This window comes from Diachasma alloeum, unplaced genomic scaffold, assembly GCF_001412515.2.
Source record: "Diachasma alloeum isolate Michigan unplaced genomic scaffold, Dall2.0 Dall_scaffold_00622, whole genome shotgun sequence".
Taxonomy (NCBI): Eukaryota; Metazoa; Arthropoda; class Insecta; order Hymenoptera; family Braconidae; genus Diachasma; species Diachasma alloeum.
The window spans coordinates 205001-220258 of record NW_021680754.1 but is presented as its reverse complement, the minus strand read 5'-3'; the positions used below and the strand labels follow the sequence as shown (position 1 = coordinate 220258).

The following is a 15258-nucleotide window of genomic DNA, read 5'->3' as shown; positions in this document are numbered from 1 at the left end:
ATAAAAATGCAACTGCGTGAAACACACAGGTGTATAAAAATACAACTGCGTGAAACACACAGGCGTATAAAAATGCAACTGCGTGAAACACACAGGTGTATAAAAATACAACTGCGTGAAACACACAGGCGTATAAAAATGCAACTGCGTGAAACACACAGGTGTATAAAAATACAACTGCGTGAAACACACAGGCGTATAAAAATGCAACTGCGTGAAACACACAGGTGTATAAAAATACAACTGCGTGAAACACACAGGCGTATAAAAATGCAACTGCGTGAAACACACAGGTGTATAAAAATACAACTGCGTGAAACACACAGGCGTATAAAAATGCAACTGCGTGAAACACACAGGTGTATAAAAATACAACTGCGTGAAACACACAGGCGTATAAAAATGCAACTGCGTGAAACACACAGGTGTATAAAAATACAACTGCGTGAAACACACAGGCGTATAAAAATGCAACTGCGTGAAACACACAGGTGTATAAAAATACAACTGCGTGAAACACACAGGCGTATAAAAATGCAACTGCGTGAAACACACAGGTGTATAAAAATACAACTGCGTGAAACACACAGGCGTATAAAAATGCAACTGCGTGAAACACACAGGTGTATAAAAATACAACTGCGTGAAACACACAGGCGTATAAAAATGCAACTGCGTGAAACACACAGGTGTATAAAAATACAACTGCGTGAAACACACAGGCGTATAAAAATGCAACTGCGTGAAACACACAGGTGTATAAAAATACAACTGCGTGAAACACACAGGCGTATAAAAATGCAACTGCGTGAAACACACAGGTGTATAAAAATACAACTGCGTGAAACACACAGGCGTATAAAAATGCAACTGCGTGAAACACACAGGTGTATAAAAATACAACTGCGTGAAACACACAGGCGTATAAAAATGCAACTGCGTGAAACACACAGGTGTATAAAAATACAACTGCGTGAAACACACAGGCGTATAAAAATGCAACTGCGTGAAACACACAGGTGTATAAAAATACAACTGCGTGAAACACACAGGCGTATAAAAATGCAACTGCGTGAAACACACAGATGTATAAAAATACAACTGCGTGAAACACACAGGCGTATAAAAATGCAACTGCGTGAAACACACAGGTGTATAAAAATACAACTGCGTGAAACACACAGTAGTATAAAACTTCAACTGCGTGAAACACACAGTAGTATGAAACTTCAACTGCGTGAAATACACAGCAGTATGAAAATTCGGCTGCGTGAAACACACAAACTTCACGCATGCGTGGAGTGTATGGAGTGTACGGGAGTGATTCACGCAATGGTGCGAATAGTCACGGCCTTTTTTGTAGAGCAAATTGAGAGCTACAAAAAAGGAAATTACAACAATTTCGCTATTCCCCTTAGATTCCGAGATATTTATTGAAAACTGACCAATAGTGAAAATCGACTTATACGGACCACTTCGCTACTGAATTTAATAAAAAATTGAAAATTCCCAACAACATTCATCCAATCGATGAACTCCACTTGTGCTACACCCGCACTTTGTCAATCGCAAAATCCCCTCGGACATCCAAGATTCCCGAATGATTTATCAAGGGGTGAAATTTTAAACCGTGCGACTGAGTGTCAGGGTCTGATGCATGTTGCAAAAGGGTTAGTCGATCGATATCTTCGTCTGCTGCCCTTTTGCCAGCGTCTCTTTGTTTTCTACACTGCTTATCCATGCCCTGTGATTACCAAGAGGAAAGAGGGGGGGGGGGCCTCCGGCGGGGGGGATGTGCCCCCCCATTGAACAACACTGCAAGGGGCCTATTGCACAATCGCATTAGTGGATCACCCGTTCGTGATAGAAGGATTTATGGAAGCGTTCACTGTACATTCTCCACACATTGTTCACCATACGTGGAGGCTTTATTGGTATTTTTACAAGGGGATAACAAACGAGACTTTTGAAGCATCGAACTTCGATATTGCGAGTTAATCCGTATGAATGCGTAATCAAGGGTTCTTCCGTGAGTGACAGAATAGGCAATGAAATTGTTGAAGCAGAAAAAAAGATTTTCATTTTCATTTTTTTTATCTACAGAATTTATGCCTTCTATAAAATATTATTTCATTCATTTTTTTTAGACAAATATTTTTTGTTTTCCTTAAGAATATTTTTTTATACGTCATTTTTTATAGGAAAAACAAGGAGAACGTTTTTAATTTGAAGAAGTAATAAAAATTCGTAGGAAAACATGAAAAGCAAACATGAGAAAAGATTGTTAAGGAAGAGTGGGGTAAAACGGCCCCTTTTGAATTTTTTTGTTATACTCATAACTCAGAAACAAATTCATTCATTGAGATCAGTCTAGGCTCATTTTAAAGGGGAAGAACTGTAGTTTCCATGGAAAAAAAATTATTCCATTTTATTAAAAATTGAATGAGCTGTTAATATTTTTGAAAAAATCAAAAGGGGCCGTTTTACCCCACTCTCCCCTAAAATCATCAATTTTATTTTTTTTTACCGCGAAAAAATCCCCCTCGACAAAATTGTGGTAGAGAACCTAGACCCTGTTCCCGAAGTATTTCTACGTGTAAGAATGCAGCTGTTCGGTATTCACTTCAGCTTCTTGAAGCTGGTCTTTAAACCGTTTTCTCCCCGGGCATGATTACCACAGAAGGGAGGAAAACAGTCAGTGCAAATATTTATACATTCATCATGAGGATCAGCGGAAAAAAATCCTCCTCCAGAATAATTCCGGAATTTCGGTGAAATTCGGTGAGACGAAATGAACGAAAAGAAAGAAATTCCTCTCACGTATCGTCCTAGTTCGTCTCCGTTCGTTTGCCTCGGCATCAACTCGTTTGAGAAATTGTTGAGCGTTGCTTGGTAACCAGGAGTCACAACATCGAAACTATCGGGCGACGAGATATTCTCTGGGGAGTTCCTGGGATCGTAAAGAGGTCAGTGTCCTTTGGAAAATCAATTTTCGGTTTTGTTTCCGGAGAAAAAAAAAATCGTCTGAAAACTCACGATTTATTAACAAAAAAAATGGCAGTGTCTATTTACACTCTCAAGGGTAACTTTGACCGTGGATGTGATTTTTCCGTGGATTCAAGGTAAATTCTACCGTGATTACATGGGAGACCGTGAGCCCTCAACTTCTACTTCTCAAATTAAATCTAGACAATAAACAAGACTTATCGAATCAATTGTTAAGTGAAATGCAGACAGTAGACTAGTAAATAATTTTCCCAAAATATTAATTCGTTGAATACGAATATCAGTCTAGATTAACGTACGAGATGTATCGAACTGTGGTTTCTTTTCTAAAACAGACACATTCATGTAAACTACCTAATCTATTCACTGTTGATTGTTAAATTAACTATTTGAAGAGAAAGTACTTCTGTTTAATGAATATAATTTTGAAACATTGAAATTTATGGTCAAGTGGACGTGAAAATGGACAAATACGAGGTATGAAACATATTCTTGATATTTCTGAAATACAATTCTTCTAGGGGAGCTCCAATTTGAATTGTCCACATCAATTTTACTAGACTAAACGCAAATAAAAGATGAAATTAATAGTTTTTTACATTTTACGTGAACGTTTTCTCAACAATATTAATATTTGTCTAATGGGGTCCGAGTCCAGGAGTGGATGCCGAAATATAGTGCAAATTATTTTAACCCTAGACTGGTCACCATGCGAGGGAATTGTCGCAAGACGTCGTTTTATTCACCTTGTCATCGACTGGTTGACCGGAAAAATTTGAGAAAAATTGAATTCATCAATTGAAGTATCTGGAAAATTCTAGTATTTTTTTTTTCAATATTGTATCCTTAATTCTGGGAGAAAAAAAATTATTTCCAACAGGTGAACAATTTTTTCCCGTGTTGACTGAAATTGCCTGTTGCGCGACGTTGCTGGGAACTCGCTAAACGCGCCCGGGAAGTGTAGAGTGGATTCGGCAACGCTGGAGCCTAAATAACACGGCGGCACTCTCCCGCGAAGGTGACTAAAGTCGCATTTTCCCGTCAGGTGACCAGGCTAGGGTCAAGGGTGATTTTCCAACCAGGGGGGAGCCCTAGGCCCCACTGGACAATGTCGTCACAACTCTGGTTTTCAAAGATATTTTTCTTGTTTTCTGTCATAAAAATTACATTTTTATGAAAAAAAAAATCGCAAAAGTTAAAATTATCGATAAATTGAAACGAAAAAGAAGAAAAAGCTTGAGTAAAATACCCAGGTACATTCTACAAGGGGAAAATCGGGCTCAAGGTCTCCACTTCATCTCTCTAATCATATTCCCCCCACCCGTATATATTCCGAACACAAAGGAAACAAGGCTACGACCTTCCGCCGGTTGCTGGGATCCACTCGTCTATTCTCACCCCTCAGGACCGTTTTTGCAGACACGTGGCCCTACACTATACATTTCACGACGAAAAAAGGAAGATAAAACGTGAGAGGGAGAATAAAAGGGAGAGAAGAATACATTTGTAGTTGAAAAAGTGAAGACAAAATTTTTCAAACAATTTTAGACTTTTAAAACAAAAGTAAAATTGTGTTTTTTTTTTCAATAGAATTTTTTTAAATAAATAATTGCATAAACTATTTTTGCGACTCATGAACCAATTAATTGGATAATTAACCAATTAATTAAGCTCAAGGAAAATAAAATAATTTTTATTTTCGAAAATTGTATTTATCAAAAGAAAAAATCACTTTAAAAATCAGTTATTTAATTTTTTTCTCCACTCGAACAACTGATTGATTAATGAATTAACCAACTAATGACTATCTCAATTATAAATATAAAAAATGTGAACAAAAAAAATAATAAATCACGGATAATTATTCGATTCCAATCGATTTAATCCATTCTCCCGATAATAATTCCATAATTACGCAATGATCGAGATCGAGAAAGGATCGTGTTAAACCCTTTGAATAATATTCAAGAGACAAACGTGAAATTGTGAGGTATGAGAAAAAACGAGGTAGTGCCGGAGGTGTAGCGGAGCGTGTAAGGTCGTAGCGAAAGTAGAGTGATTTCGGAACAGAGTAACCAATAATTCCAGAATGATTCATTAATTTTTTTTTCACCTTGTGTTGTAAACACCTTGCAAAATCAACAATTTTTTTCGTTTATTCATTTGCAGTGGTGAGAGAATTTCAATGAATGTTGAAATATTTTTTTGTAATTACAAAAAAATTTAAACATCAGCGATAAACATATCAGCAGTTAATCAATACTAATATATTAATGTAGTATTAATGCATCAAATAATGAATTCAAAAAAGACTAGAGTAAAACAGAAATTCCTCAATCGTAAATATTTCCCGAACCAACGATACAACCTGGACCAGTCAGGGCTTAATTCAAAGCCTGAAAAAATACCTTGAAACTGAAGAAAAAATCGGCAAATTTCACTCTCCGGTTTTCGAGCTATCGCCAATCAAAGGCGCTCCTGTCTCACTCTTTTCCACCTCTAAATTAAAACGAATCTTCTTCAATTACGAAACAATTCCCTCAACAAATCCGATAATAATTCAAGGATGTCATGACCTCCAAAAATCCACGGAATGTTCTCACGTAACCATTAAATCACTAATTAATTAAGCGTCCCAAATGAGGCAATCCCTCAATAATTACAACCAAAAAAAAAAACTTTCGTAACTCATGAAAAATTCACAACAAACCGGATATATTTTACATAACTCCTGACTTACGCTCTTTAAATTCCAAATTGGACGTACGCCCTTCATATTGAAGGGTACGCCCTTTTCATACAAAAATTCCCAACAAGTATAAAAAAAAATCACAAAAAATGTGATATTTTGTGCATAATGGTGGACTTACGCTCTTTAAATGCAAGCATGGACATGTACCCTTTGAATTCCAAGTTGTAAATACGCCCTTTTCACAAAAAAATCCAGCAAAATATAAAACTCGACAAAAAACCAATATATTGCTCATAATTATGGACATACGCTCTTTTAATTCCGAACGGGACATGCGCCTTTTCCATTCCAACTGGACATACGCCTTTTTCATTTCAAAAAATTTCAACAAATAAGAAAAAATCACAAAGAAGATCATTCAATAAATTTTAAATAGTCAGACTTACGCCCTTTGAATTCTAAGATGGATTTACGCCCCTTTACATTCGGAAGATGGAGATGCGCCCTTTCAATCCAAAAAAATTCTCAACAAATGTGAAAAAATGCAAAAAAAAAAATTTTGTAAATAATTATGGACTTACATCCTTTTCACAAATTAAAAAAAATAATAATAGAAAAAATAACAAACCTGATATATTGTGCGTAACCATGCCTCGGGTCCTCCAAGAGGAATCCCGGATTCCTCATTTCAATATTTTGGAAAACCATTAATACCCTCAGTCAACAAATCACAAATCACTCCCTCATCATCACACCATCAACGACAATTCCAAACGTTTGAATTACCACCGAATCAATAAGAATTATTTCACCACGTGGTTGAATGGACACTAGAACATGGCGTCACACCAGCATAACTCGCTGAATTCACCGAGACAATCATAGTGAATCGCAACAAAACGAACCCGAAATAAAATTCTGGCCAAATGCCGAATGATTAGCATCCAGTGACGACTGACATGTCAAAACCCCTAGGGGTTGAGTTCTCTATTTCGAGAATGGAGCGAGGAAGTGCATAAAAATGCAAAGAGGGGGGGGGGCAATTGCGATATCGAGGAAATCTCTTCGGACTTTCTAAGCGAGTCCTTCAAGAATTGAATTTATCATCCGATTTTTCAGCTTGTCTGACGATTGGTTTTTACTCGTTTGTTAGTTTGACGTTCAATTGTCCTCTGGTGAACAGAATGTAAAACGAACTAGAGACGCGTCCGATCACTACGGCTGTAGTGAGACGACTGGTGGGGAAATGGGAGGGACGGTGTAACCGGGTGTTGTTTGAGAATCGGTTGAGCAGTGGGGGAAGCCGACCAGCCGGTCTGCGTCGGCCAGGAATTCCCCTCGATGTAACAAAACCATGACTGATTGTGAGGTGATTCTGAAAGCACTGGATGATACCTAATTTTTCAGATTTTTTAAATTCGCGATGGGGGGGGACGATCAGGGGTCAGGCACGACAAGCTAGCCTCAAAAATCGGCCTGATCAATTTTTAACGTGGATACGTCTATTTTCATTGTNTCTATTTTCATTGTAGGGGGTGGGGGGGGGCACTTAGGGGAAAAGTCCTTATGGTTCCTTATCGTTAGTGGCGCCACCTCTCGGAATTCTAGAGCATTCTAGAAAATGATGGATTTTTCACAAAATACACTGGTTTTCATAAAAAAATTAAACGATATCGAATAAACTCGAGCGCCTCTCAAGGGCCAAAGTTTACATGTAAAATGATATTTTACATAAATGTTTTTTCAGACTAGTTTTTAAAATATGTATATAATGTAGATATTTACGTGTTTAAAAAAAAATTAGTTGAACAAAAAAAAAGGACAGCATGAAATGGTGTGAAACTAGTGTAATCATCCCAATAAATTGTCCGAACATACTTGATAAAGAATGCTTCACCGAACAAATAGAGCCCGAGTGCAAGCGTTTATAGATCGCTCCGCTCGCCAACCCCCATATGACCTCCATGATCGTTATTCTGGCCCTCATAACCCTTATTTTGACCCTCATGACCCTCATTTTGGCCCTTGTAACCCTAAATATTGGCGTCTTGATTTCCATTACCAAATTTTCATCACCAGAAATCGATTTAAATTTTTATAATACACAGAGAGGATCAAAAAATTACGAATGAGGAAGTTAATTGTTCCCCATTTAGCATCAAAAACCAGATGTTTAGCACAACTCTGTTTAGATAATTTGATTTAAAGAGATTTAGGTGATGGGATCACACGAGTTCGTTGGCTCCTCTGGCTCCTTCATCTGTCGGGTTATTTTAGAATCATCCCGAGAGCTACTGTTTTTGCATGCTGACCTTTTCTCTGTTGCACTAACATCCAGGGGGGGGGACTAATAAACCCAGCAACCTTTTATGAACGTCAGANGGGGGGGGGGGGACTAATAAACCCAGCAACCTTTTATGAACGTCAGACGCGTGTTTAATTCAATGATCAAACGAGTCTCAAGAGCATAACAATTAAACCGAGCTTAAGAACACCCAGAATGATAGGTGATTAAGGATATCCAAACACTCAATTTTTTCCAGACAATTATTACACATAATTTGTTGTCAATAATTATTATACGTAATTACACAGAAAAATGAAAATATATTGAATTTTTGTTCATAAAGATTTGGACATTTTTTCAATCGCTGAAATTCCCTCCAACAGTTGCTCCGAAAATTCTCGTTATTTATTGATTTATAAAAAGCGAGTGAAATTGAATAAAAAAAATAATTTCCTCACGTACTTCAAGAACTTGAATTCGTAGATTTTTTGGTCTGAAACCGTTAAAAAATTCATGTGTCCATGAACTTTCTAGAGAAATTCCATTGTTTTTTTTTTCAAGTGGAATTGCCTTTTTTTATTAAAAATAGAGGATATGAATACTGGACACAATGGACTCTCGCCGTACGATAATATAAATCCGCATTACGGTAGCGCTGGTGCACATTTCGTAGACGAATAATCGCCCCTGATATCTCATTTGCCCCGAGGGGCTTCAGAGCCTGGACAAAAGCGAAAGTAGCCGTGGTCAATTACACGCTCGTTACTGTCGTCACAATTGTCAGTCACAATTTTTTTTTCAACATTTTCTTCTCTTTTTTCATCATTTCATTTGTGTGGAACAGGGACCGCAGGATTTTCTCTTCGTTTTTCTGCGGTCGAGGGGCTTGAAGCGACAATCGTTTCTATTCTATTGATTCTTTTAGGTTTGAGAGGTTGGAGAGATATTCATGAGTTTGAATGATAAAAATATTGGAATGGATTTCAACTGAAAAAGGGCCAAAGTGCGTGGATATCCCCGGAAAAATTCACAAATCAATTGATAATTGAACATTGAGTAAACGAAAGTTGTCAGCCCTTTTGAATATTCTTCCCAGAATATTTTTATTCTACCTTCATTCTTTGTTTCTGTATTTAATGACTAATGCCATTTTTATTCCCACACGGAAAAATATATATTCAGAAAATTATATATTTTATGCAGGGATAACCAAATTTGCTATATTTTATTACGGTTACTTTTGTAGCCCTTAATTAGGTAACATCACTCTTGAAATTTATTGAGTACTTGAGTATCATCAATTCAAATACTCAAATTTTCAACTATCTTATCAACCAATAATTTGAGGTAGGAAGATTGACGATTACTTGTGTAATCGAAAACTCCCTTTCAAGGAATTTGAATTATTCACTTTATAGTAAATTTACAGTTTCATATTAACAAATTTTAAATATGTCATTATTCGCAAAAAATCAGATTATTAATATTACATTATTTGAAAAATTGAATCGACATATTTTAAACCTTCAATAATGCAAGGGTCAAATCCCTGTAATATTACAGAAATTTAATATTGATGGGGATCCCTGATTTTGTGTATGGAATTGGCCTGATTTATGTATAAAAATTACATAAAATATAAATTTATATATGTTTCATAGATAATTTATGTAAATCTTATATATATTCGAAGAATATATCAAATTGGCCTACATTATATATTTTTTTATATATTTTTCCATGGGAGTTGACACTCTCACGTAAACTGGAAGCCCCTTGTTTAGTTCCCTAGCTTCCATCATAATGAACTCTCAGTGACAAAGGATCTGATGCGTGCCAAGTTTATAAATAATAATGCGTAGATCATTCCAAAGCACTAAATTAATTACTATTTGAAATATTCGTGACTAATTAATGTTTTGGAGTCATCACACATCATGAATCAAATAGTATTTAAATAGTTTGCATCGAAGAAATATTATTTACACTGATTTCTATTTTCAATTGATGAAATAGTACTTAAATAGTTCGACTGAGGAAAACACTGTTGGAAATAATCGACCGAAATTTTCGGAAATTATTCGATTTCATTAATCAAAATATTTATCTATCCGAGACACATTCAAATCAAACAGCGATGGAAAGCCCCTGAATTCAGACGATTATCCCTCATTCATTGGGATTTCGTCACCTCCAAAACTCAATGAAGGTGATGAGCAATAGGAGAGCGAAATATTCTCAAGTAGTTTGTAATAATCCAACTCTCCATTGGAACAAAAAAATTCCATTTCACATTCATTCAAATAATGAAGCAAAATAAAATAGCATTTCCATTTGATTCACTTGAAACAGTCCCCAGCAAACGATGTTTTTGCCCCAATTATGAATATTCAAATTGCATGCAGACTCGACTTTCACATCGAGACTCGAGACCCTAGAGATCACAAACAACAACTTGTAAAAACATATTTCTCTCGAGTGCTCACTTACCTCTTGCAGCCACGCGTTGCATCCTCCTCGTCGGCCGGTGCTCCTGCGCCCGAGTCCTGGAACAAAAGTAATCAGAATTAATTCTCTCCTCTTTTTCCCTATGATTGTTTCTGTTTGAGTTTAATGATTGAGCAAAAGCAGGTCAAGCCCTCGACTCTCGTGGCTGAAAGTTTCGAGCTAAGAATACACTGATTGCACTAAATTCAAAATTGATGCTGACCTGATTTATTCAAGGAAAGAGTGCAATTATAAATCATAAGTTTTATCACAATTCACTCCTAAAATTGTGAAAATTAATAATTCAACTTTGTTTTCCTGATGATAAATTTTCTTTTCTACATTTCCCTGATTATCTTGACATTGAGTAGATCTAGGACAAAATGTCATAAGACAGTGTTTTTAGGGAATCAAATTTTGAACATAAAATTCCTTACGACATATTCTCCTAAACCCACTGATTATCGAGATAATCTCCTTCTAAACGAAAAAGATAAAAAACAAAATGTTTTTATTCACAACTTCACTCTCCAATTATTTCTGAAAAATCTGAACATGAGAGGCTTGCAAATAGGTTCATGGTGCTGACCTGATGTATCTAAAGAGTGCAGTTATAAATCATGAGTTTTATCACTATTCACTTCTAAAATTGCGAAAATTGATAATTCAACTTTGTTTTCCTAATGATAAATTTTCTTTTCCACATTTCCCTGATTATCTCGACATTGAGTAGATCTAGGACAAAATGTCATAAGACAGTGTTTTTAGAGAATCAAATTTTGAACATAAAATTCTTGACGACATTTTCTCCTAAACCCACTGATTATCGAGATAATCCCCTTCCAAACGAAAAAGATAAAAAAAACAAAATGTTTTTATTCACAACTTCACTCCAATTATCTCGATATTGAGTAGATCTACGAGAAAATGTCATAAGACACTTTTTCCAGATCACAAAATATGCAACAAAAAATCTCTTATGACATTTTCTCTTAACCCCCCTCGATCCCGTGATAATCCCCTCCTAAGCAAAACAAATAAAAAAACTAGATTTTTATCATGACAGTCTCACTCCTCAGTTACTTTCAAAAATCCCGACACTGGAGGCTTCAAAATCGGCTCACGACCACCTCGCGGAATCGGAAATTTCCTCGGCAAAGCAATGGCCCACAATGGGCCCACCCCACCCCCGCAATCCACCCCAGTACCATGTTATGCATGAAAAAGCACTCCTTACACTGTAATCCCCACATTCCAATCGAATGGTGCTGGATCTCTGTGTGCGTTTGGACTTGACTTTTTCAGTGTTCTTGTCCTCGCACGTGGACCGCAGGATGCTGGACCACGGTGAGGGTGGCTGTGGAGCGTCAGGTGGAGGTACAACACAGAGTAGTACACCTTTTTGCCGGAGTAATATCATGACGCGTGATTATTCACTCCTACTTCATTTCCATTTCATTTAATTTCTCTCTTAAAGACATTTTCCACTAGTGAACGAAGGGAAAATTCTGCTGTTTCATGCTGTGCACTTCTCCGTTCAATCGAGGGATTTTTCTCTCACGCATTAATTTATATCGGACTATTTTCCCAATTTGCCTTGCTCAAAATGACCGATGATTTTCTCCTGTCGTCATTAATCCGGCGAGATGCTGGGGAAAAACGAGATTTTCTGGTTCTCGAAACGGATCCGGATAAACTTGAGTGGCAGCTCAAGGGCATGTGGAGCCAGGAGTGCTAAACCGTACGGGTAGAATGCACTCACCCGACTGATACATTTAGGTATCTACTGTGTATGCGAATAATTTAACGTCTCGACGGGCTTCCCTGGTACGCCGCTAGGGGATTCAATTGTCGGATAATTGTCTTGGAAAATTTTAACCCTTCAATTTCATCCGTTAATTCAATCCCTGAAAGATCTCCCAATTTTTCCGAGTTTCAATTATGGGAAGAGAAATTGAGAATGATGAATAAATCGAAAAAATAATTCGGGGAAATTTCAGAAAAATTGAAATATTTGTGGAGTTGGATATTGTAAAAAATTGTCAAGTTAAATTAGAGAGAAAAAATTATAGTCTATTCAAATATGAGAAAAATAAATATTTTTTTGAGTTGAATGTGAAAATGTAAATGAAGTGAAATTAATGAGAACAAAATTGGTGAATTTCGGAAAAAATGATGAAGAACGTTGATTTTTTGTTACGGAGAATAGAATGAAGAAATTAATGAATTCGTTGAAATTTCAGAGTAATTGGAATATTTTTGCAGTTGAATATTTTTTAAAATAAGTAAAATTAAAATTGTAATGAAAAAAATTAACATTTTTTCGAGAAAATGAGTTAAAACTAAAGAGGAAAAAATGATAAAAATCATAATTTTTTTTATTATAGAAAATAAAATAAATTAAATTTAGAAAAAGGTTCAGTGCTTGGCAAAAAATTCTAAAATAAAAATAAACTCAAAAATCGAAATAAAAAATGAAAATTGACAAAAAATCTGTATTTCCTGATTCTGAAAATTTATGAATATGCAAAATGGTTGAAAACATTGCGTCCTATAATCTACAGAAATTGGCAGACACATGTATTTCACCCGATTGCGTAAACTTCAATGTTTTTGTCAGAAATGCAAAACTATCCAGAAGTGAGTTTATGCACTATTCTATTTTCGTTTTTCTATTTTTTCAAATAAAAAAAAACATGAAAAATCCGTTCCAATTCTTGGCCTGAGATAAGTGCATCGTTTTGATGGAACAGAACTTCGATTAAATTTTGTCTCGGCACTTTCGATACATTCACGGATGGTAAGAGAGTAAAAATCCCCTATTTCTGCACATGCAATTGTGAAGTCGCCAGAGGATCCAATATTAGAATTCACACGCCTCGGATATGCGTTCCAGGAAATTCGCGGGGATTTCGACACTAGGAAAATTCCGGATGTTTCTCGTATCACATGAAATTGTTATTTTACTGCGGAAAGACGAAATAAAAATTTTGTTGCGAAAATCAGAAACGACACATGTTTAATTTTCAGTCGTAATAACTATTTCTGAATTTTCAATTTCATTACATATCGAATTATCTCGATAACAGATAGTTTTAGGAGAAAATCTCAAAAACTTTTTTTATTGGAAATTTAATTCTATATAAAAATGTTATTTTGTCATTTTTTCCTAAATCCGTTCACCATGAAGATAATCGCGAAAATGTAAACATAAGAATAAAGTTTCTGCATTGTGCACCCCCCTCCCCCACAAAACTAAAAAAAAAAATCCTTTTCATCTCAAAAAAAACTTTTCCCCCGATTTTTTCACAAAAAATGAAAAAACACTTTTTTCCTCATGCCCCCAACACTGTCCAACTGTCCAGGTCCTCTCACCCCCTAAAAACCCCAAAATCCCTCGAAAAACAAAAATAAACCCTCAAAAATCCTGACAATTCCACCCCCAAAAGCAACTGCCAGCTGAATCACTCACCCCCTGAAGTCCCCTTGGATCCCAAAACCTCCGAAAAGCCCCAAAAAAACTCCACAAATCCTTTTCTGCCAAATAACCTTTTCCACCGATTTTTTTCCAAAAAATAAAAAAAAATCATTTTTTTCCCTCATGTCCCCCAACATTACTCAATTTTCAAGGACCCCTCAACCCCCAAAAATCCTAAAATCCCTCCAAAAAACAAAAAAATCCTCAAAAACCTCAAAAATTCCTCGCAAAAACCTTCAACTCCCCCTCAAAATTTCCACCCCCAACCCCTAAAACAATTGTCACCTGCATCCCTCACCCTCTGGAGTCCCTTTGGACCCCAAAACCTCCGGAAATCCAAAAAACTCCAAAAATCCTTTTCTCCCAAATAACTTTTTCACCGATTTTTTTTCCAAAAAATTAAAAACTTCCCTTTTTTCCCTCATATCCCCCAAAATTACCCAATTTTCAATGACCCCTCAACTCCAAAAATCCCAAAATCCCTCCAAAAATCAAAAAAATCCTCAAAAACCTCAAAAATCCCTCGCAAGACCCCTCACCGCCCATCAAAATTTGCACCCCAGCCCCCAAAGCAACTGCCACCTGAATCCCTCCAGCCTGGGGGTCCCATTCTACCCCATACCCCTCAAAAAACCTCCAAAAAGGACTCACCGAGCTCTGGGGTGAGCTTGAAACACTGGGCGATCGCTGCACCGTCACCAATGCCATTATCCCATCCACCTTTAACCGTTAAAAAAAAAGTGAACAAATCACTCCCCCAAAACACTGATCCCACTCACGACTCGCGTCAACGGCACATCCGTTATCTCCGCAAAACGCGTCACGATGGGATACGAATAATTCGTCCAGTCTTCTCGCTCATTGTTAATTTTATTTTTTTCTCTGTTTGTTAAAACGTCACTGAGGGGGGAAATAACAACACACACACGGCATCCGCACAGCTTTATTCACACACCGCCATGTTCGATGCCCAAATTCGGAGGGAATGACGACAGGTGGCGGAGAACGCGCGTGCGCGGGCATTTCCACACATTTATCGCTCATTTTAGGAGGGAATATTCAATTCACTAGCGAAGCGGTTAACCGCCTCAAGACGACTTGGCTCTTAGCTGAACTTTCGAGCAATAGGGGAGGTTGGGGTAAACAGACACTTTTGACTTTTTTTCAAATATTAATGAGGGGTTGAAATGTTGATGAAATTTAATCTTTTTTTTTCAATACAAAGAACAATTAGGGAGGGTGGGGTAAAATGGACACTTGACGTTTTTAAAAATGTTCATGACGTGTTGAATTGTTCATGAAATAAAA

General features: G+C 36.6%; 1 protein-coding gene across 1 annotated transcript in view; it reads right to left on the bottom strand.

The window, feature by feature from the left end:
- Nucleotides 1-12224, bottom strand: part of LOC107043732 (protein phosphatase Slingshot) — a 39997-nt gene extending 27773 nt beyond the window's left edge. The window contains exons 1-2 of the mRNA XM_015265342.1: nucleotides 11710-12224; nucleotides 10476-10531 (exon numbers count right to left, since the gene is read on the bottom strand). Coding sequence (XP_015120828.1) covers nucleotides 10476-10531; nucleotides 11710-11892 — 239 coding nt within the window. The 5' untranslated portion in view covers nucleotides 11893-12224. The remainder of the gene's footprint in view (nucleotides 1-10475; nucleotides 10532-11709) is intronic.
- Nucleotides 12225-15258: the final 3034 nt, after the last annotated feature.